General features: G+C 44.8%; 1 protein-coding gene across 1 annotated transcript in view; it reads right to left on the bottom strand.

The window, feature by feature from the left end:
- The window catches only part of LOC137267512 (serine/threonine-protein kinase mTOR-like), a 72797-nt gene that overhangs the window by 27255 nt on the left and 21766 nt on the right, over positions 1 to 23776 (bottom strand). Inside the window, exons 13-22 of the mRNA XM_067801983.1 lie at positions 23291 to 23374; positions 23012 to 23130; positions 22637 to 22733; positions 22184 to 22389; positions 21494 to 21616; positions 4711 to 4794; positions 3116 to 3208; positions 2441 to 2575; positions 1885 to 2020; positions 875 to 1125 (exon numbers count right to left, since the gene is read on the bottom strand). Coding sequence (XP_067658084.1) covers positions 875 to 1125; positions 1885 to 2020; positions 2441 to 2575; positions 3116 to 3208; positions 4711 to 4794; positions 21494 to 21616; positions 22184 to 22389; positions 22637 to 22733; positions 23012 to 23130; positions 23291 to 23374 — 1328 coding nt within the window. The remainder of the gene's footprint in view (positions 1 to 874; positions 1126 to 1884; positions 2021 to 2440; positions 2576 to 3115; positions 3209 to 4710; positions 4795 to 21493; positions 21617 to 22183; positions 22390 to 22636; positions 22734 to 23011; positions 23131 to 23290; positions 23375 to 23776) is intronic.

Below are 23776 nucleotides of genomic sequence, written 5' to 3'. Positions count from 1 at the left end.
CAAACTGAAACATACATTTAGCTTAATGGAATTATCAAACACTTAAATGACTAAGATATGGTCATGTATTTCAGTTTAAAAATTTGGTTCTCTTCACTGACAAACCATTGTTATAAACAATGAAACTGCAGTCAGTTTTTGTTTTAAGTGGCAGTGGAAGGGTTTATACTAATTCCAAACAAAATGTAAGCATGACTTTACAGCAGTAGAGTGGACATTTTCATTTGTGGTGAGGTGACAAATGCTCTCAAGCAGAGTGGAATTCACTATCCACTTGGCTACATTCTAATACTAAGTACCCCAAATCCAAAGGGACATATCTTGACAAATTGTGATACTGGACATAATTTCTGGTGCTGACACACATGCAGGCAGTATTCAATGGACTTGACTTCATCTATCCATGTAAGTAAGTAAGTATGGTTTTACACCACTTTTAGCAATATTCCTGCATTATCACATCAGAGGACTCCCAAAATGGCCTTCACACATTGTGCCAATGTAGGGAGTTGAATCGGGATCTTCGGTGTGATGAGCTAATACTTTAACCACTATTCTACTCCACTCACTTCATCTATCCATGTAGATTTTCAGCAGTACTACTGTGTCAGAAAGTGAATTTAGTTTTATACCACACTGAGCAATATTCCAGCAACACTACAGCTGGGGACACCAGAAATAGGTCTCATACAGACTAATCATGTGGCATATCAAACCCAAGTCTTTGGCGTGATGAGCGAACATTTTAACAACTAGACTACCTCACTGCACTACACATCCTCTGAGTCATGAATGAATACAGTGTCCAGTTGATTAAAATCCTAAAACAAAGCCATATCTCACCATAGTGACTTTTATGAACAAGCCAACTCACCTCCCTAAAGTTTGGATCTGCGGACCTGATGACTGTGAGGTAGGCCGGTATGACCTGCTGAATGTACGGGACACATTTGATACCCAGGCTCTTGAAGATGAATGTGATGGCTTGAACCACCATTGTGTGGTGCTGAGACAGTGATGGATCACGGATAATCTTCATCAGTGTTGCTATGGCGATAGCTGGGTAGAACTCTTCCAGAGTTGTTGTGGCACTCATGTTTGCCAGCATTTCACTGGTGTTCAGTTCTGTGCAGGTACGAAACAATACCATGTGAGATACTCAGGTAAAGCAGTTAGTTTATGAACAACTGTTTTGACACTAATTTCATCCTACCACAAAAGAACATCATTGTCTCATGAAATCTTCCAGAATCTGTCCTCTGTCTGCATTGTTCTTGGCCATTACAGAATTAATTTAGGCCATGCTCACCTGCCCCACATGGACCAAGGCACCCCATGACCCATTTGTAACAAGCAGACCCCTGACCCTTCTGGACAAAGGAAACCCCTGACTCACACGTAGCAAGGCAGCCCCTAACCCACCTGTAGCAAGAATACACCTACTCACCTGGAGCAAGGAAACCACATGGAGGAAGAGCCCAAATGGCGGAAAGAAATCCTTTACCCACCTGAAGCAAGGAAACTTCATCCAGCTGTAGTAAGGCAGCCCCTGACCCACCTGGAGTAAGGAAACCCCTGACACACCCATAGCAAGAAAATCCCTGAACCACCTGTAGCAGGGATACCACTGGCCTACCTGACCCATCTGGAGCAAGGAAACCCCTGAAAGACCCGGTGCAAGGTAATCCCTGACGCACCTGGGGAGGAAACCCTTGACCCACCTGGAGCAAGGAAATCCCTGACCCACCTTTTTGGAAGAAGAAAATCCCTGACCCACCTAGAGCAAAGATACCAATGACCCACCTGGAGCAAGGATATCCCTAACCCACCTGGAGCAAGGAAACCCCTCACCCACCTGAAGGAAGGAAACCTGACCCAACTCACCTGTGTTGCTGGCGTCCTTCTCAGCTTTGGTGTGGTCTGACTTGCTGACTGCAGCCTCACTCTCTGAGATGAGACCCAGGTTTAGCTTGTGCTTGTGGGGGTCCAGAGCTCCAAGTAGTCCCAGGACTCGAATCACCTACAGACAGATATGACTGAGTGTGAGCCTGTCAGTGATGACAGCCAGGTGATCACCACATACAGGACCTGTCTATTAGACTTTAAGAATCTATTATGGTTTTGCAAAACGATATGTGTGCATTTGTAAAAGACTGACAGAATTTCAACATACTTCTTTCCTGATGTTTTGTTGTGTTCTTATGAATACTTATGCATGATATTATAAAGCTAGTAGGGACATTTTATGTTTAACAATCTTATGAAATTGGTAGAAATATTGAAAAACCGAATAATACACAATCCATGTTTGCTAAAAACATTGCAAAGCTTATCAGCATGATCACATGAAGGAATAAATTTGGGAAATACTGTACCAAGTTTAGTCAAATACTGACAGCAAGTGAACAGATATGACAGTGTAGAAATGAACCTAGCTTACCTCTCTCCGGATACCAGGGGCCTGTTCTGTTTTCAGGAAGTTTAGGAGAACCTCAAGGAGAGTGGGGTACTTCTTGTAGGGTTCCACCACAGACCCTGTGCTCTCCACAATCTGACCTAGTGTCCACAGTGCCACCTGCAATACACCAACATGCACAATTCACAAATTTTGGCAAGACATGAAGATCTGTTATGACTGCATAGGTTGATCATCTCTCCCTGAAGTAGTCTGCATCAATGTAATCATTGATCTTACGGGAACCTCAGACATGCACAACTCACAAAGCTCTTTGTTAGAATTGGTCTTCTGTAACCCATGCTTGTAGTAATAGGTGACTAACAGGATCGGGTGGTCAGGCTCATTGATTTCGTTGACACTTGTCATGGTATTCCAATTGCATAGATGAATGCTAATGCTAAACAATGCTGAGTGTAGCAAAAAACTAAACTCACTCCCTCTCAATTTTTGGCCAAGACTACTGCTCCCATAAAATGAAACACTACAAGACGTACATAGTTCATACATACATGTTCTTGTGAAACATTGAATGCATGTATTGCATTAAACACAATACATCTGCATTGATAGGACATATTTCCAATTCTGGAAACAAAAGGGAGAATGCCAACAATTGACAGATGTGCTAACATCACTCATGACTTGTGATCAACTGACCTCTCTCTTCTGCAGGGATGACGAGTCCTGCAGCATGTCCAGAATGATGGGGAGCAGTTCATCCATCCACTTCTTCATCTCAGTGCCACTCACCTGAAAGGAGGTAGACAAGGTCATCTTACTGGAACTGGCGCTTTTATAACACATCCCAAGCAACTTTCATAACAAACCCCTGGCAGATATCTTCATAACACACCCAGGCTGATTCCTTCATAAGATACCCAGGTTGATATCTTCATAACACACCCAGGCTGATTACTTCATAAGATACCCAAGTTGATACCTTCATAACACACCCAGGCTGATTACTTCATAAGATACCCAAGTTGATATCTTCATAACACACCCAGGCTGATTACTTCATAAGATACCCAAGTTGATATCTTCATAACACACCCAGGCTGATTACTTCATAAGATACCCAAGTTGATATCTTCATAACACACCCAGGCTGATTACTTCATAAGATACCCAAGTTGATATCTTCATAACACACCCAGGCTGATTACTTCATAAGATACCCAAGTTGATATCTTCATAACACACCCAGGCTGATTACTTCATAAGATACCCAAGTTGATATCTTCATAACACACCCAGGCTGATTACTTCATAAGATACCCAAGTTGATATCTTCATAACACACCCAGGCTGATTACTTCATAAGATACCCAAGTTGATATCTTCATAACACACCCAGGCTGATTACTTCATAAGATACCCAAGTTGATATCTTCATAACACACCCAGGCTGATTACTTCATAAGATACCCAAGTTGATATCTTCATAACACACCCAGGCTGATTACTTCATAAGATACCCAAGTTGATATCTTCATAACACACCCAGGCTGATTACTTCATAAGATACCCAAGTTGATATCTTCATAACACACCCAGGCTGATTACTTCATAAGATACCCAAGTTGATATCTTCATAACACACCCAGGCTGATTACTTCATAAGATACCCAAGTTGATATCTTCATAACACACCCAGGCTGATTACTTCATAAGATACCCAAGTTGATATCTTCATAACACACCCAGGCTGATTACTTCATAAGATACCCAAGTTGATATCTTCATAACACACCCAGGCTGATTACTTCATAAGATACCCAAGTTGATATCTTCATAACACACCCAGGCTGATTACTTCATAAGATACCCAAGTTGATATCTTCATAACACACCCAGGCTGATTACTTCATAAGATACCCAAGTTGATATCTTCATAACACACCCAGGCTGATTACTTCATAAGATACCCAAGTTGATATCTTCATAACACACCCAGGCTGATTACTTCATAAGATACCCAAGTTGATATCTTCATAACACACCCAGGCTGATTACTTCATAAGATACCCAAGTTGATATCTTCATAACATACCCAAGGTAATACTTCATAATATACCCAAGCTGATATTTTTGTACATACCAAAGCTGACATCTTCTGACACAACAAGGCTTGTTTAAACCTGTCTACTAATGGCAAGTAAGACTGTTCCATGTATAGTGGTTTATGTATACAAGACTTATATATTGCTGTATGTCATGGTTTACTGGCATGAAAAGTGCCCAATATTTACCTGTGCCTGTTCTCCGATTGCAGCCAGCACACTGATGGTCACACTCGGATTGGGGTCAGTTTCCTTCAGTTTGGGAATGAGAACCTAGCAAACAAAATACATCATATGTCAAACCGCAATGGCATTTCTTTTTATCAAATTATCCACTTAAAACAGACTGACAAAGTGTATACATATTTTCAATATAATGGCAACAGACACCTGTCACTGTGGGTTCAGATTCTGGTTTGTCCTGATCATCTTTGCAGGTTTGTCAGTAGATGTACAATACCATTTGACACCAGTCAACAAAATGGTGTAGTGGCTCTCATCCAGCATGATATTGTCATTCTTCGGACTTCTATGATCATCTCTGCTGACAAGCGGATGACTAGGTACTTGAGTGTGTTTGATCTTCGATAACACTCGAGGTAGTAGAACCAGAGACTGGAACACGCATACGTTTAATCCTTCCCATGATATGCACAGGGCAATCACTGTCAAGGCTTGAGGGTCTGGCACTGATGAGATGAATGTCTGCAGTTAACTGTTGTCCTTATTGCGAATGAGGGGAGATCCTACTGCTCTTCTGATGAGATGGATTGCCTGTGTGTGGATCTATTCTGTTGGCGACAGTTGAGGTAGACAGGATAGAGCATCTGCTTAACACCTTCTTCACACATTAACACATGCCTTCAACCAAATGTTTAACTCATCTGCGATAGATGGAAGGCGAGCTGGAGTAGCCTTGGTGATCTTGTGATCTATGGCAGTTTACATAGAACGGCATTGTCACATTGTCTGAGTGAACCGTAAGCATTCAGTTGATAAATGGGCTCAAAAAGTGTTATATGGCATTTATCACTGCTCTCATCTTCAGCTGACTGATGTGAAGTTGTTCTTTTTTTGAACTCTTATCTGAAACCACTTTGTTGTCGCAATGTGTTTCTCATTTTCACGAACACTGTCTGTCATCTTAGGGTTCTGAGGCACACCTCTCTCTTCGGTGAACCAATCTTCAATCATAGCTAACATCTGTATTGACATGCTTCATGAAGTCACCCCAGTAAAGTTCTGCATTGTAGCATGGACCTGATACATTGTGGATGATGTGTTTGATGATTACACGGTGCCATTTAGAAAGTGGTCAAATGCAACATATGTCATATTTGGGATTTCACTTTCTTAGTAAAGTACAAATTCTAGTACTTTTTTTCGGTTGAGTCCCATCCGGGATTCGAACCCGCACCCTCAGAGTCAGGCACCTAATCGCCAGCACACAAAGTCAGCCCTCAGAGTCAGGCACCTAATCGCCAGCACACAAAGTCAGCCGCCTAGCCTGCTCAGCCAGTGGAAGTCGCGGTGGCTGAGCAGGCTAGGTGGCTGACTTTGTGTGCTGGCGATTAGGTGCCTAACTCTGAGGGTGCGGGTTCGAATCCCGGATGGGACTCAACCGAAAAAAGTACTAGAATTTGTACTTTACTAAGAAAGTGAAATCCCAAATATGACATATGTTGGATGTGTTTGATGAGTAGTATAGGGAATGATAGTCCGAAAACACTTTTCAAAAAACCCCTCTAAAAAGCCTCATTTACTAAATGAGGCTTTGGTGGGACCATTAGCTCTTGCTATTATTGCCCCTACTACAAAGCTACGCCATCACGTTTACCGTGACTTGGCAGGCGGTAACACTGTGCCGTACGGTACGATCAATAATTCTTCTCTTACAAACCCCCTACCCGGCCCACCCCTCAAGTAGTACAAGTTAGGTTCGTCGGCTTTCATATCCACTTTATCTATGTTGTAAGTTTTGACTGACCATATAGGATCGGTGGCTCGCTTACGGCTATCACCCTCGTGTTCCCCCGGCTGGTATAGATACCTCACTAGGGCCCTATCTGGTATCTGTTTCTCCTTCCCACGCAATGGAGCGGCCGACTCTGCAACTATTGATTTTAGTTTGATAGCGTCTGCCGGTTTCTTACCGGTGAGACGGGTGACTTCATGGTTGATTGCCGACACCACCTTGGGTAACCTCGTGACCCATTCAGTCGATCGTTTTCCAGGGGTGGTCATCTCCCTAGCATACTGATAGCCGAACAAGCGCTCAGCCAAAGTCCTATTAAATCTCTCAACTATGGCTTGGCTGCGATGGGCTCCGGCCGTGCCACGCCTGACCTTTGTATCGTGTTTGGCTAGCAGTTGTGACACGGCACCCATGAACTCCCGTCCGGGGTCAACTTGCAGCTCTGTTGGCCACGTCAGCGGGCTGCGTTTGTATATACGTTCAAATCCTCTGGCTACCTGGGCCGAATCTTTCGTGGTCAAGGGTTCGGCTTCCTTGTAACGACTGGCTACGTCCACTACGGTTAAGGCATACTTGTACCTCTTATCGTGGGGTAGGAACAGTAGGTCTGCCTGGTGAATGCTATTAGGTATGTTAATACCGAACCTCCTTCTAGGTACGTAGCGTGGTGCAGGCAAATAGATCTGCCACAGGGCTTGTTTTTCAAGCCACGCTTTGGCTTCCTCCGGGGGTACTCGCGCTAGTTTAGCTAGCTTATCTACTGCGCTAGCTCCTTTCCAGTACCCACGCGGGCTGTAGTAAATAGACTCAAATTTTTTCATGTCCATACGCGTATGTGTTTATCCCATCAATAGCTATCCAACGTTTCGTGTCCATAGGCGATAGGGACGTCTTGTTTATAGTCAGTCCGTATATCTTGTGTCCATCACTTCTAAGTGTGTTCATTTTATGTCTAAAGGTACGGGTCTTGAACAGGGCTTCCTTGAATCTGGCGTGTTTGATGTGTTGTTTCACCACATACTTCTTAACTCCCTTAGCCTTCCGGATCTCGCTATTGTCGGCTTTCAGTATGGAGTACATCTTAGGCCTCAAACCTATATACTCGGCTATGGGCGTGCCAGCACACTCGTCCTTCATCTTACCTAGGACCTTTTTATTTACCGTACTGTGCATGGCATGGGTCTTAGGGTAGTCGCTGGTGTCGTATAAATCGATGTGTTTTTTCATGTCCTCGTACACGTCCTCGGTTCGAATCTCCATCAGCAGGGAATCCGTGTCAGTGTACAGCACTTCGCACCTGTCGCCGTATTGTTTCTTGAGCTCGTTGTAGTAAAAGTCGTACATCAGGTGTTTGGATAAATCTAGGATGCTCATCCCCACGTAAACAGGTCGGTTGAATTTTATGTGGCTTTTCTTCATGTGTAGGGCAGCCAGGTCGTCTGTGAATATCTTGCTACGGTTGAATGCCGGACTGGCTATCAATTTCCTGAGCTTGTCTTCCTCACTAGATCTAACCAGCTTCACGGTCACGCGTTTCCTCAGGTTCTCCATAGTCTTACCAAACACCGAGTTGTTCATGAGCTTGTAGAGATTTTTCTCGAAATCACTGGTGGCTTTTTTTCGTAGGTCTGTGTTCATTCTGATGTAGGGCTCCATCCATGGGCTCTGGTCAAACATGAGCACCCTGTGTATTTTAGCCAGCCTCATACCCAACGACAGGTACAGCTGTAGGTTGCGATAGTGAACGATGTACTTGGTCTTATTCATTAAGTTAGGCACGAGTTTTTCAACGTCTGTCACACGACCACCTGACAAGTTATGTTGATACTCAGACATCCAGTCTGGGTTAACCCTCATACGTTCGGGTGCAAGGGGATAGCTGTTGTGCGATGCGTGTAATGCCTTGGGATACTCTAAATCAACCTCGAGGATATAACCTTTGTTCGAATCTGGTGCAATGCTCATAACATCAACGTGGGGTACCCATTCGAATCCCCCTGTAGGTAGATACTGGCTCATGGCCCAGCCGTACAGGTTATTTGCGTCGAGGTAGAGAATGTGATTGGTTGGTTTGTTAGGATCATAACCTTTCACGTATTGATTATTTGCTTTAGCGTATCGTTTGGATGCCATGGAAATCCCACCTCGCAAGCCTTTCTCAATGAATAGGTGCATGTCGTAATCTGTGAGCAATTCTAAATTAACTCCGGTCTTTTTAAGCAAGGCGTCCCACGACAGACCTGGGCTGGTGTAATACCATGCGGGGTCGAGTTTATACTGCTTGAAACATGTCCGCCGAAACGTCTCGAACACGTCGGCTAACAGCAGTACATCTGTCCTCAAGTACAGGTCGTGATAATCACCCAGGTTCTTACAACCCAGTTTATTCCATACGTTAGTCGCGTGCGAGTAATCATCTCGTGAGACGGACGCCTCATTCAGCTTGCTATAAAAGCAGTCAATAGGGGGTAGTCTGGTCTCGGTGAACTTGACCCAACTATCCATGTACTCATAGGGGTACACACCCTTCCTCATAAGCAGGGGTCTAGTCTCGACGTCTGTGTATCGATCGGTGATAGGGAAGGTATTGTTAGCCTTGACCAGACTGTCGAGTGACGACAGGAGGAATTGAAACGAGTCAATGAACCTAAGTCCGTTTAAGCTGAAGGAGATGTATCTCTCCATGTTGTTGGGGATGCACGATATATTACCATCGATTTTCGCGATGGCCTGCATGATCAAGTGTGAGTCGTACCCTCTCAAGTTGTGAAAGACAACGGGGATGTTTATTGTCTTAGGGTTGATTTTAAGCTTGAGGTTGCACGCGCTGTGAGCGGCGCCTCTATACTTACCAGTTATGTGACAGTGATCTCTCACCGAATCACCGTTAAGCGGTGAGTCACACACGTGACAGTTAGTGCTACTAGTGTGAGCTAGCCTGTCGGCTCTGGTCATACGCATGGGAGCGATTCTATACAATGCATTCCTAATAATTTTTTCTTCCTCCTGCAAGCACTTTAGAAACCTTTCAGCCGCGTCAGGACCCCTATACACTACCGGAGCTTTCGTTTCCCCGTCACAACGGACGACGATGTATCCAAAACCGCAGGCTATATGCTCTTGTGTCTTGTGGGTGAAACTCCCACCACTAGGGGGTGTGGGGGATGATTCCCCTACCACCAAGGCTTCGAAGTCGGCGTATATGATATAAGGCACAGACATTTGATTCTTGTGATTGTCGAATTTTAGGATATTTTCACCTTCCTTAGGCATGTCGACTCGTATGGCCGTCTGCCCCACACCTTGGCAATCCTCCCGGTGGGATTCTAATAAATCAGCCCGACTGAAACCGTGTAGGCATCGTACACAAAAGTGTTTTTCCCCAACGTGTTTCGACTGGTCGTGCAACAACCGGCTGAGATTTTTTATCCACGTGTAGTGATACGTTTCACCTCGCTTGATCATGAATAAATTAATAACTTGGCGATCCTTCACCGGGCTGACCCTGTGTACTATTGTTGTGTTACCTTCGTGTCCAAAGACATTTATAGCCAGATTATTCTGTTTTTCTACTTTAGTGATCTGGGATATTGGGGTGGGTTCATCTATACCATCCCAGTTGAGCCCATCGTCCTGTGGATAATTAGAAGGCCTGTTCGGATTAGTGGCAGCTGGAAATAAGGCTGACCTGATAGCTAACCTCAGGCAATCGTTTCCTCTATTCTTAACGTTTACTATGGCTTGTTTGTTCTTATAGTAGGGAGACAAGGCTAGGTATGACCCGCCTCTGAACGGCACGTAGTTAGCTATATCTAGATAGACGTTATCGATTTTATCTACAGCCCACCCGGACCCCATGTGCGTGTAGCGTTCTAGGTATTCTCGTATCTGCTGAAAACTATTATCGATTGATGCGTCAATGGTCTCTGTATGTGTGACGACCTCTTGTTTGCCTCGGAAGTAAGGTTGAACATACTCAGTGACCCCTGTGGTGCCCTCCTTATCGAGCGACATTTTCACCGTGATCTGAAACTTGATACTTCCTAGGTTATTTAGTTCCTGGTTGACCTTATCAGCTATCAGAGGCTTGATATCTGTAATGTCTATGTTTCTATCGACGAGCATGCGCCAACCTCTCAAATAGTTGCCTACAGCGCGCTCAGTGCGAACGAACTGCAGGTCAACAGCTCTATTCTGTTGTAATAATTCTACGAGCTGTGGTTTCCTCATACGGGAATACCCGCCTAAACCCAAATCGTGTGCCTCGGTTTTCAGTTGTTTTACAGTGGGAGGTTTTGCTACGGGGGCATGTGATAACAATGCGGTTAACCCGGCTCTCCCCAGGTGTGAATAACCCGTGTGTCCAAGCTGTTTTGCTTGAGCTTTTAATTGTTTTACCGTAGGAGGGACTTCTAAACCTAGTAATCTCAACAATGCTGGCTTCCGCATTCTAGAATACCCGATCACACCTCTCTGCTTTGCGACCCGCTTGAGCTCGCGCACAGTAGACATCGTGTTTACACCTAAGAGAACCAATGTCTAATTGGTTCACAGTAAGGGGAGGTAACTCTTAAGTGGCTATCTTGAGCAGTCGCCTACGTTCTTTTATGTAGTCTTTTTTATTCTCGTATATGAGTTGATGTCTGACTACGTTCGCTCCGTGAGCTTTACATAAACAGTAGTGCCCTTTAACCCCGATACCACACACAGAACACGTGTAGTTAGGACTTCCCATATGGAAACAACAGAACCCCTGATTCCTGCATTTCCTACCACAGGCCTCGGTCTTCCCCATAAGTATATATTCGCATCGGTATGGAGCGGGTCTCATGTTTACTTATATAGGTATTTTAGTTTAATTGCTTTGCAACCAACGCAGTAGCTGCTATACCCAACACTATGAAGCCCAGTTCACGATTCATTTGTCCCTTGGATGGTGTGTAGTACTGAGCGAGTGTGGGTTTATTGAGCGGTTCCAATTGTTTACCAGTTAGTAGATAGTATTCTTTCATTGCTTCATCGACATCGTAGAATGTTTTAATGGCATGGTTTTCACGCTTGAGCTGTTCATTAATAAAATCGATCCTCTGGAGGCGTTTTTTAACGTACTCGTCCTGTGCTCTTTGTAATTTCTCAGTAGCGAGATCGTGTCGCTTCCTTTCTTCCTGTATTTCAGCCGCGTGATCATCTCGTAGTTTCGAGAAGAGGTAATTACTCCCGGAAAATGCCAGGGCATTCACTAACGCCCCACCGACCATCATAGCTATCGTGGCCATCCCTATATTTATTTCATTATATTATCAGGTATTATTCCTTGTTTTACTAGGATGTCTTTTGTGGCCATCGCCATACCAAGGTTCATTATAAGCATACCCATATCCTGCAGGTTGAAATCTAGCTTGATAGTTGGTTGTTTAAGCACCATTTTAGTCAACCGAGCGTACCCTACTGCTAGACTGGCGACCACTGTGGCGTGGTATGCGTCGTTGACGAACGTTTTCCCCTCAGACATTATGTATATGATATAAAATATTAAAATTATAACATGATATGCGGGTCGACGGTGGGGGTACCCCCAACAGTGGGGGTTACCACCTCAGGTACCACCTCACGGTGAGGGTTTCCCTCACGTGTATATAACCACGAGATAGCCAAGGCAGCAGTTACACCTACAGCCAACAACAGTCGGGTTGGGTTGGTCACTTTATGTTGGTTACACCACCGTTTTTTACCGGCAGCTACTCTCTTAGGATTCTTCTGTCTGGTTACTGTTGAAGTGGTCTCCACCGTCACCTCGGGACTCACTGGTTCCGTCACCTCGGGACTCACTGGGGTTTCCTGTGCAGCATCCATCTATACTATTATTATTATTCTTTCTCTCAAATTGGCAATGTTTTGCCGTGATAATCGCCGCCGTCACTGGAGCCAACAACATACCATATTTGTGGTACAGCCCGCAGCTGATAGAGCTCACGGCGTGTTCGATAAAAGGGTCTTTCTCGAGGTCCTCCCACAGGTAAAGTCGGCGCTCTGGTGGAATGGGAAGGAAATGTGACACAATACCGGTGTATATCTGGGTCATAGCCGATCCTATTGTTTTTGTCATTTCTGCTCCGAGCCGGGACTCGTATCTAGCGTACAGCTTATCGATTTCTTCGGCTGACATTTTGTTAATTTTATCCGGAGTGTAGTCTCCAAAGTAATGTTTGGCTTTGCCGCCAACAGCCAACGCCACCAGTTTCTCTCGCTTGGGGGAATCCCCCACACCCCCACTGGGGGAACCCTCCAACGACAATTGTTCGAGCAATTCCTCACACTCCATCTTATAATATAACAAGTAAGATTTAGTTTTAACTATATAATACCCGATACAGACAAAACACAGAGAAATGAAAGTTAAGTTGCACACGACAAATACTTCAAATATCATAGCTATATGCTTAGCTTTGCTTAGCTTTGCTTAGCTTTGCTTAGCTTTGCTTAGCTTTAGCTTAGCTTTGCTTAGCTTTGCTTAGCATACTATATATGCTACTGGTTGGTCGGTCTTTAGAACGAGCTTAGCGTGTTTAGTTTCAGCGAGCTGTTTCTTCACCCGTTCCCGTTCTAATTTACTCATCACATCGTTCTCTCTCAAACACTCCTCAAACGAATCCCTGTCCTTGCAGTGAAATAAGGCCACCCATCGCGTCTGCTCCCTGAGGTCTTTCAACACCGAGTTGAACTTCTGCGTTAGCACCCAGACGCTGTGATTTGCATGCCGGCCGGAGAAGGCCAGGTACGATAGCATGTCTCTCTTTTTTGTTATCTCGCGATTAGCGCTGCAGTCGTCCAGTATAAACAGCGTCGGTTCCCCTTTAAATTTCTCGTGAAGAGCTTTCAACCAGTCCTGCAGGCGTGTTCCAGGGTCGATTTTGTGTACGTCCGGGTCCGTCATCACCCAAGGTCGCGCGTACGTTTTATTCATGCTCAGAGTAGGGCACATGATAACGATGTTATCGAACACATCCTTGTAGTAACCCTCCAACATATCCAACACGAAAACGGTCTTCCCACAGCCAGTCTGCCCGCATATGATAGCGCAGTGTGGGTCAGTGGGTAACCCCAGGGGGTCTCCCCCACTAGTAGATGGCTTGCACAAATCTCCCATTGTCTATATTAAGTTGCGCGTCCATAATTACGTACAAATATAATTTCAACTTACCAGCGGTTTGGGCCTTCTTATTAATCTGGATGGTTATCCCTTCGCTGCCGTTATCTATACGACGCCCGCTACCGTGCAGTTTATCATCATCCGTGGATCGCATGTCCAACCATAGGGCGTATTTGGTGGTCAGGTATTCACCGATCTGCACAGAGCCGAGGTCCAGGTCCTTTGTTATGTAATCCCCCACTGGTAGCTTTTTTATCTCATCCCACTGCTGGTGTGGTCTCATACCATGACTAAACAGCTGGTTGGGCACGCCCTCGATGGTCACTTCCACCTTTTCAATCTCGGGGTTGAAAAACTTCTCGCTGTCCCTCCGGAATGGATCGTAATCCTCCACGGGGACGACCAGGATACCTTTCATCGATCGCGCCGGCACGTTCAGGTTGATATTCCACACAGTGTCGCTCTTATCTCGCACGACTGATCTATGTCTCAGTACGCGATCGTACAGGATAGCCATCTTCCCAGAGTACTGGCTTCGAACCTGCCTGGCCAGCTCCGGGCTAGTGACCATGTCGAACTCCAGAGAGATGTTGTCTATGGCATAACTGGCCTCATCACCGTTCGGCGTACGCACTACTTTACTATAGTCGTTAAACGTGAGCTCGTATTCGAGCCTATCACCCAGCGCGGCCTGGTAAAACGGCGCGTGTCCCGTGAGCAACTCGAAGTCGAGCGGCACGCAGAATCGATTCCCGTATGCTAGAGCGATAGCCTTTTCACCGTCCGATAGCTTGTCTTGCTGGTCTGTCGTGAAGACATACCCTATGCGCGCCCGGGTTGATTTGCTGATACCCTGGTACACATCATTGACTCGTTCTCTCTCGCTTTTCCAGAGATCCTTGTAGCAGTGAAACACGTCGCTGTCGTCGATGCTCAGTACCTCGTTACCGCTGATCTTGACGGTCGTTTTCTTGATGATAGCTCGACCCACGTTCCGCACTAGCTCGCGTTTGTCGTTGTCGGAGGTCAACGTGATATTGAACGCCAGTCGAACAGTGCCTGGTACAATGAGGTCATTCTCACCAAGGTTTGGAAATCTAACCAGCAGAGTTTGATTCTGGTCTATCTTGCTGGGGTTGTTGGTGATGGTCACCGACTGTCGCACGGCTCTGGCACCTAATGGCTCTCTCAATTTTCTGAAAGGATCTAATTTTCTACCGTACATTGTTATATATAAATAAAATATATTTAAATACTAATGGATGAAGACATACCTATGGATGAGATACCGGGCGCTAGTGCCCAGGCATATGATGAGCAGGAGACCTCATTTACTAGTTCATCATTGAACCAAGAACTTTTGGCAACAACGGTAGATGATTATTACGAAAGTTTAAGAAGTGATAAAAACTACGTTAATCCACAGGGTCGATACATTGATAATTTTTTTATTGATACAAAGGGTGTTCTACGCCTTAAGTCTAAACCAGAGGTTGACCTCGTTAACAAGCGCAATAAAAAACCACTGGCCTTATCAACTCTAGCCAGACGCTATGGTGTTGAATTTATCCGTGAACATCTAAACATGCATGATTACGGTGGTGCAATACCTAAGGCCGTTGTTGAAGATCTGCAAGCTACCAGATCCCACCTCACCACTAGAGATGAAATGACACCGCAGCGTGCTACAGAAGCCTCGGACAGCATAGAAAAACTGTTGAGCACCTACTGGGACAAACCGTTACCGGGGTTTGACTTTCCGGTAAGGGAACTGCGCGGCTTAGACGAAGCCGTGAAACGCGTGCGTGGAGAACTCGTGAACAACATGGGGAAACTGAACGAAATCGACGAGCACATCGCTAGGGAAAAAACCAAACTAAACGAAACTGAAAACGATGATATGAAGCGTCGTATCAATGAACGAATACGTGATTTAGAAGACGAGAGACGTACACGATTGGAAGCCGCTTCCTCGAATCGTGAACAGCTTCGATCCCAGATCAGTCGTATTCGGGAAACAATCGATAGAATACTGAATGAGGATACAACTTTAGCCAACAGGATTCGGATATTGTTCCGGGAGCAAGGGATCACCATCGCCAGCATTCTAACTGCATTGGGTTTCATCATATCAACCCTGGTGGTGTCACTGACGGGGGGAACCCCTGTGGGTCCTGCCGGCGGAGGGGGAACTCCCAGCGGTGGTGGTGGTGTTAAAGACTGGATTAAAAAACTCGGGGAAGGCCTAGCTAAACTGGCTGGTAAAGCCGCCGAAGCCCTTCCCGGCATCCTGGGTAGCATCGTCTCGTGGTTGTTGGGCGCTCTGTCTAAAACTGCCATGTGGCTCAGTCAAAACCTGTGGGCAGCCATCGTCGCCGTGGCGGGTCTGGTGTACGTAGCGGCTAAGAAATCTTTAACCAAATAAGTCCCAAAGTTACCCCACCAACCACTAGGGCTGTTTTATTATCAATATGCTGCTGATTGGAGGCCTGAATATGGGGGTGTGTGGGGGGTACCCCCACATGAACTTTAGGCTCCGGAGGTGGCTCCACTATACCCGTTTCACGTGGTGGGATGTGTGGGATATAGGGGGTGTTAATATCGGGGTTGATGCCCAACTTTTGGTCCGCCATGGCTATGACTATTTTGTTGTTATAACCCACCACTTTTTTTACTCTCAGTTGCATATCACTCGGAGACATATACAGCCCCACACCGAACACGTAATTGACTTTCGATCTGGCGTATTCTAACACGTTTTGGTAGCGTTCGATGGCCCGCGGGAGATCAACTGGAGAATTAATAGCATCCTCAACGTTGGCAACGAACTGTTTCTGAGCGTCGTAAGCAGTTCCCTTACCGATGATGTTGGAACGCGTTTGCGACTGCGCACCCAACAGCGACCACACATACGTTCGAATCGAGTCGTTCAAGCGTATTGTACCAGCACGAGTGAATCCTTTCGATGTGTCCAGCATGAACATTTTCCACCCGTCTGCGGTTGACTGCTCCACTTTCTGGACTGTGAAAGCAACACCACCTTTAAAGTTCATACGATCATCCCTCCATTCATTACTCGACAAAGCAAAGTCCGGGCGTAGTTTACCTTGTTTCAGTACAAGATCACTGAGTTCTTTCACTGATCGCACGCCATCAGAAGGAATACCCAACCCGTGGTTCGGCCCCGGCAAACGCCAATCCGTCTTCGGGTTTATTTCGAATTCATTACAAATACGTTCGTAGGCCCGTCTATCGTATGGGTTGTTTGTTGCGTCCCACGCTTTGTCCTGTGGGAGGGGGGCACTGATCTCTTTAAGGATACGTCTGACCTGGTAGTACACGTGGAACTTGAACACAGACTGACTCAGCGGTCCACGCTGAGAGTCGGCCAATGCCACACCACACCCAGTTGTAGCGCACCACACAGCAAAGTTGAATTGATTCTGCCAGAACTGCATAGGGTTGTTGAACCACGCGTGGACTGCCTCAATGTTAGTCACCATAAGCTTATACTTATCGAACACATCTAAAAGCTGGGCATTGAAATACAACTCAGGAGCAACCACGATCTTCATGGGGGAGAAATCTACATCCAGTTTAGGGTAAAACACACCAGGGGAATACATTTTAAAACTATTATATAAATAAATATATATGTAATATGTACATAACACTTCCAGGAATAACGAGCGGTGAGGCCGTTCAGCTGACGCACGCGATCGATAACACGTCAGGTCAACTCGAAGTCGCACTCTGCGATATCACCTACCTACCGCAATGGACTAACATCAACGCCAGCAACAATAAGCTGTTCGTCAGTGGAACTCGCAGCCAGATAACTGACGGCTACTACAGCGTGTGCTCGCTAAACGACGAGGTCTTCAAACCCCTGGGAGCCGAACTCAAGATGAACGACTCAAACGGTACAGTGATGTTAATCAACAACGGAAGAAACCCCTTGAGGCTCGGCCGACCATTAGCGAGGATACTCGGTATGTCTCCTGACGAGATAAAACCAACAACAACCGTCACAGGCACGAAGTTACCCGACCTAGTACCGTACCGAGAGCTGTACATTCATCTCGGTCAGGTGAGCACAACGTACAACATTCAAGGAGGTCACCCTTCCACTATACTGAGAGCAGTGCCAGTGAAAACTGAGAAATACAACGACGGTAGAACCGAGTCATTTTCACCACGGCAGTATAAGAAATTAACCCGGGGCAACATACCTGAGCTGACAATATCGGTGTTAGATATAAATCATAATCCTGTAAATATAGGATACCTCAGCTTAACACTTCATGTAACATGACCAGCGCACAAGGACCCGGAGTGAAAAAATGCGTCAATATCGGGATCTCCGACCTCGGAGACACACGCGGTTTCGACGCTCCCGGAGTAGATGGTAAAACGTACGCCTTGCAACTGAAAAACAACATTTACAAACGCGTTGAAGTCTCCTCCGGTGGAGCCCTAAGTGATATGATAGATACCACAGGAGCAACAGTCAACACTAAGTACGCCCTCGTCAACACCGGTGATGACAACTGGAGAATATACCCATCGTTCGGGGGTAAACTGTTCGACTTAGACGATGTTGAGAGAACTACCATCAAAAAGAACCGGCCATATAAGCTCGTCTTCACCGAAGATGACAAGTGGGTGTTGTTACCCGATTACGACAACTACTGGTTTCTCAATATTAAGCTCTTCTCCCCCTACGTGTTCACTGATAACAAAGACCACTACCTAAACAAAGTCGTGAACGATGGATTCCTGCTCGTGGCTTACGTCCCAACTCAGAGACGTAGCGTAGTCGTCAGCCCAATCAGCAATTCACCACTCCACATGCTATCGAGTAAAACGGGCATACAAAACGTGGCATTACAGTTGGTGTCTGAATTCGAAGGCGTGGACAAAATACTAGATGGTATACCATCAAACACAACACTGGTCATCAAAGTCTACCTAGGGGAATCATCGGGGGGTAACGTCGAGATCGTGAAGGGGGTCAAACTAGGGTGGGAGAAACGGCACAAGGATCAAGTTTGCAACGTTTACGTGCGGGTGGGTGTCGGCTCCAACACCAGTCTGCAGGGTGTCAACGTGATCGTGGAAAACAAGATATCACTAACCAAGATCTTCCTACCTAACAACATACACTTTATTGGTATGAATTTAATCCCTGAATTATTAACAGAAAACCAGTTGGAAATTATATAATAATATTATAATAATGACCAGTCATCATCCCAACACTACGCTTAACGACCTGGGAGATACAGAGGGATTCGATCAGCCTGGTGAGGAAGATGAATTATACATCCTACACTTCAAAGACAACGTGTACAGACGGGTGTCGTTATCAGATTTAAAAGAACCCAAATGGTTGATCAACTTAACAATCGCCTCACCTTATATCACATTAAACGAACTTGGGACTATCGCTAAGATTAGGAACAACGGCATCTGGGCCGGGGATTTCATTCCGGATAGTGTAGCCATAGGAACTACTAATACCGAAAAAAATAGGTTAAAGTCTATATTAAAAAATAAATTAACATTTAACAATTATCCTGCTGACTTAATACCTGATATATACACCCCTTTCACACTCATCATAGAAGTCTTCTTTTTCTATTTAGGTAATGAAAACACCTCAAAAGTACACCAAATTTTACCCGGGGTGTCAATACACTGGTTTGACGAACACCAAGACCAATATTGTCGTATTGTTATACAACAGGATACCCACGGGGGTCCTATAAACCGCTTAATAAACCTCAGTGGGGTTTTTATTACAACAGGAAATTCTATTAACCTCTCACCTATTACCCTGACTAGTAGTCTAGAACTTGTAGACTTCAAATTAATTGATAGAATATTAACTGAACCCCAATTAAAATATCTTTCAAAATATACATTATAGGATGGGCCTGTACCCAGTTGTAGAGGAAGTAGCGAAGACGCTGGAAACCGTAGATGGGTTCCGCTTGAGGCAGTTATGTGATGTGAAACGCCAACTAGAACAAGACCGTGACACGCGGAAAGCACTATGTAAAAAGTACCATAGAGCTTTCAATATCGTGGATGGGGCTGACACTACCCTTATGGCAACCAGCATGGGACTAGGGGCGGCAGGCGTTGGGTTGTTAACCACCATCGTGGCTGCACCTATAGTGTTAGGTATTGAAATAACGGCTGGGGTAACAGGGTTGGTAGGGTTGGCGCTTAAGTTAGTATCACGCAGACTTAATCGTAAGGCATTGAAACACGATGAGATCAGGGTTCTGGCTGAAGCAAAGCTGAACACAGTTAGTGAGCGTATTTCCACGGCACTCTCTGACAGTAAGATCTCAGAAGAGGAGTTTCGTTCAATCCTATCTGAACTCACAAAATATAACGGAATGAAACAAGATATTCGGTCCAAGTCTCGTAAGTCTGCTATCAGCGAGGATGAGAAAAAAAAGTACATAGAACAGGGGATACAAAAAGCCCAACAAGCCTTTATTACGAACACCAAAGAGATCATAGGCGGTTCACGTTAAACTGTTTCATCGAGGTAAACGTGACATAGGGGTGATAGCCGTAAGCGAGCCACCGATCCTATATGGTCGGTCAAAACTTACAACAAATTATTGATCGTACCGTACGGCACAGTGTTACCGCCTGCCAAGTCACGGTAAACGTGATGGCGTGGCTTTGTAGTAGGGGCAATAGTATCAAGAGCTAAGGGTCCCACCAAAGCCTCATTTAGTAAATGAGGCTTTTTATAGGGGGTTTTGAAAAGTGTTTTCGGACTATCATTCCCTATACTACTTGATGTCATCTACATCCTCTTGCAGCTGTGATGAGGCTACACTGGTGTTGTCTCTGATGACAGACGTCTGCATTGCTGGAGGTTTGTCTTTGAATAGGTTGTGGTTGCAGTGGACTATCATCTCCACATGGGGGCAGACTTCATCGACATTCTAGTAGATCTTACTGGAACTTCAGGCAGCAGTACTGGAGGGTCAGCATAAACGTCTGCTTTATCAGGGGGCATGATGTCTTCAATCAATGACCTCTACATTGTTTGCTGGGACAAGCTGATTTTGCCAAGGTTCTAGATGAAGAGGATTACTTCTGGGTCACAGACAATGAGGACTTGCCCTCTTGCTCTCTGATGGCATTGACTCAGTAGCAGACCTCTTCTTAGACACGTCTAAGTCCTGACTAGTCCTAGACAGCTGCCCCTGTAACGTGCTCAGCATATGAATTTCAGCTGTAGTTAACAACATACGATTACCTGCATTATTCCCAGATTTATCACCAGTGATTTGAGATGAGATGACTTCCCTCATTCTTTCCGTCACCGTTTACAGATGTAACACAAATAACAATTAAATTGCACATCTGATAAACTAATACTGAAACGCAAGCTGAAAGAACATGGATTAATACATGACGGGCATTGGGGGTGAGGATCAACTGTTGATGAGCACAAGAGCTCATCAAACAAACTACATTGTGATAAATAAATGTCACAAAAGATGGATTATTTTGCGAGCTCATGTGACTGTTTCAGCAGGAAGGGGTTCAAGGGAGGCAACTCTTGGGTGAGTGAACGTTAATGTCCTTTTCAAGGAATCTTCAAGTGATTCAAGTTGTCCACTGTCATTCACATAGAAGGAGATAAGCACAATAAGCATGAGTCAGGATAAAGAAAAATATATATCTTAAGATGGGGGGGGGAGCTTGGGGTTTGACAGATCATGGCAGACAAGACAAGCATTGTAAAGCTCCTAGAACAACTTGACAGTGCGATAACACTGACTCAGGAAGGATTCAACAACTAAACCAACCTTCAGAATGGGCTCCATGTAGGGCCTGATGAGACGGGCTGCATTAGAGACAAGATGGCCAAGCATCCGAGCCGCCTGCTCCTTGTTTCGACCAATTCCACTGTGTTCCAGCTCTGTCAGAATCTGGTCAACACAGCAAATGTTTATACTGTTCTTAAAGGCAGTTACAGGTGGTAATCTCGATGCCATGAAAATAGAAGCTTGAATACAACTGAAAATGTAAATGTTTTGTAATAATGTTCTGCTGCAAAGTTCACATTTTCCTCCACAGACCATGTTTGGTATCCTAAAATCAGTAGTTATCTGCAAAGTTACGTATAACTAGGGACTTTTGCTGCACACTAAACATCGCATAGAAATGTTTCTTTAAATGAATGGACACATGTGGAATTAATACAAAAGGGGGTACTGCTTTCTATAGTATGTATAAACGATTGTGTATGTGCTAATGATCTATTTATTCATTACTCACAGAATACTTAAATGATGATGTCAGAAGTTATTTCATCACATAATTGATGCTTATCTACATCTACAATGTGACTGATCAGTCAGTTACTATGCATTGATGGAACTTAGCCTTTGTATAATAAGAAAGAATCTTGGCGAAACGTAGGACTTCAGTCTCCTCATATTAGTATAAGCTCACTGATGTTTTCTCCTGTACAACAAGTGAAAGTCTGAATTTACCTGAATCAAGACTTTCCGGAGCGATGGCATTACGTATGCTGGATTCTTGCTGCTCAGTCGGCCAATCATGCAAATAGCCAGCTCGCGGATCTCGTAAGCTTCGTCATTGAGTGCCACAAACAGTGCACTGAGATTCTCAGCCTGTGCCAGATGGGGGTCAAACCTCTCGTCCAGGGCAGCCAGAACACAGTACCGGATATCAGCATCTATGTAAGTCATTTAAAATGGATTTGTTAACTTTGTGGATAGATTACATTTGCAAATCATGTGGGAATATTGTACAATCAGCATGTTCCAGCTCAAATGCTATTTTAAATCAAGGAAATGTTGAATGTGTCTTGCACCTTCATGTTCAAGAGATGTACCTTGTATCCTCATACTTTCATCCGTCACCATTAGACTAATTCTCTTGTGTGTTCTGTTTTATTTTGTTGTGAGTGTATGAACACTTACCTGAGTCTGTGATGCCCACCACAAGTAACTTGTTCAGCACATAGGCTACAGTTGTCATGGCGGACATGCTGATCTGACCCTGGCTGGTGGCAAGAAGCTGAAACATCATGCAACAATACAACATTCAATTTGCATCATATTTATCATGGTTGAGGCCTGAAATAAAAGTAATGACAGGCTACAAACACACATGGCATTGTGAGTAGGGATGATACGTAGAATGGTTTAGCCCTTACAGAGAGTAATGACAGGCTACAAACACACATGGCATTGCGGGTAAGGATGATATGTAGAATGGTTTAGCCCTTACAGAGAGTAATGACAGACTACAGACACATATTACAACTGGAATTATGAGTGAGGTACACTACTTACCGTGAGTAGAGGTGAGAGGAGCCGGGCACATGTCTGCACTGCCTCCATGCGGATCTCCTTGTGTTCACTGTTCAGGTAGTGGTCTGCACAGTGCTGGACAAACTGGGTCAAAGAGTGGCCTGCAGCCATAGATAGGTAAATTACATTCTATCCTAATCAAACAAAATTCACAATCACACATACTTTGCAGGACATAATATTCATTCACCTATTCCAGAAATGATCACAAAGTACATATACCTGATTTTTGAAGTCTTCATACACACAAACATTCCTTACCTTCAAAGTCGAAGCTCCCCAGTGTCCGCAGTGCCAGCGTGATGCTTGTAGCATCATGGGACTCGGGCAAGTTTGCCATGGATGCTGAAATAGCATTGTATTATTGTATCTGATGACTTGTTCAGTTATCATCATGGGGCATTGGCAGAACAGTCTTGCTATTCACACATTAACAGTGACTCTAGGTTTATGCCACTTCAGCAATAGTTTAGCACTATTGCAGTGGATTTAACCACCAGGCCCCTACACATCAACACAGTTGTGTTTGTGGTTTATACAACAATAGCACATAAACAATGGCTGATTATTAAAGCTGCATTTAAGCAACCTTCTACTAGAATGAGAGTGTGAGCTGCATTCTAGCATTGCTGCTTAACGCTACTCCAGTTATGCCACAAGAAAAGCCTGATGCAGCTTTCAGATGTCTACCAAAACTTACCAGCACATGTATGGTGCAGTGAGGCAGCTTAGTTTCACAACACCATT

This window comes from Haliotis asinina, chromosome 16, assembly GCF_037392515.1.
Source record: "Haliotis asinina isolate JCU_RB_2024 chromosome 16, JCU_Hal_asi_v2, whole genome shotgun sequence".
Taxonomy (NCBI): domain Eukaryota; kingdom Metazoa; phylum Mollusca; class Gastropoda; order Lepetellida; family Haliotidae; genus Haliotis; species Haliotis asinina.
This window is presented reverse-complemented; position numbering and strand designations above follow the sequence as displayed.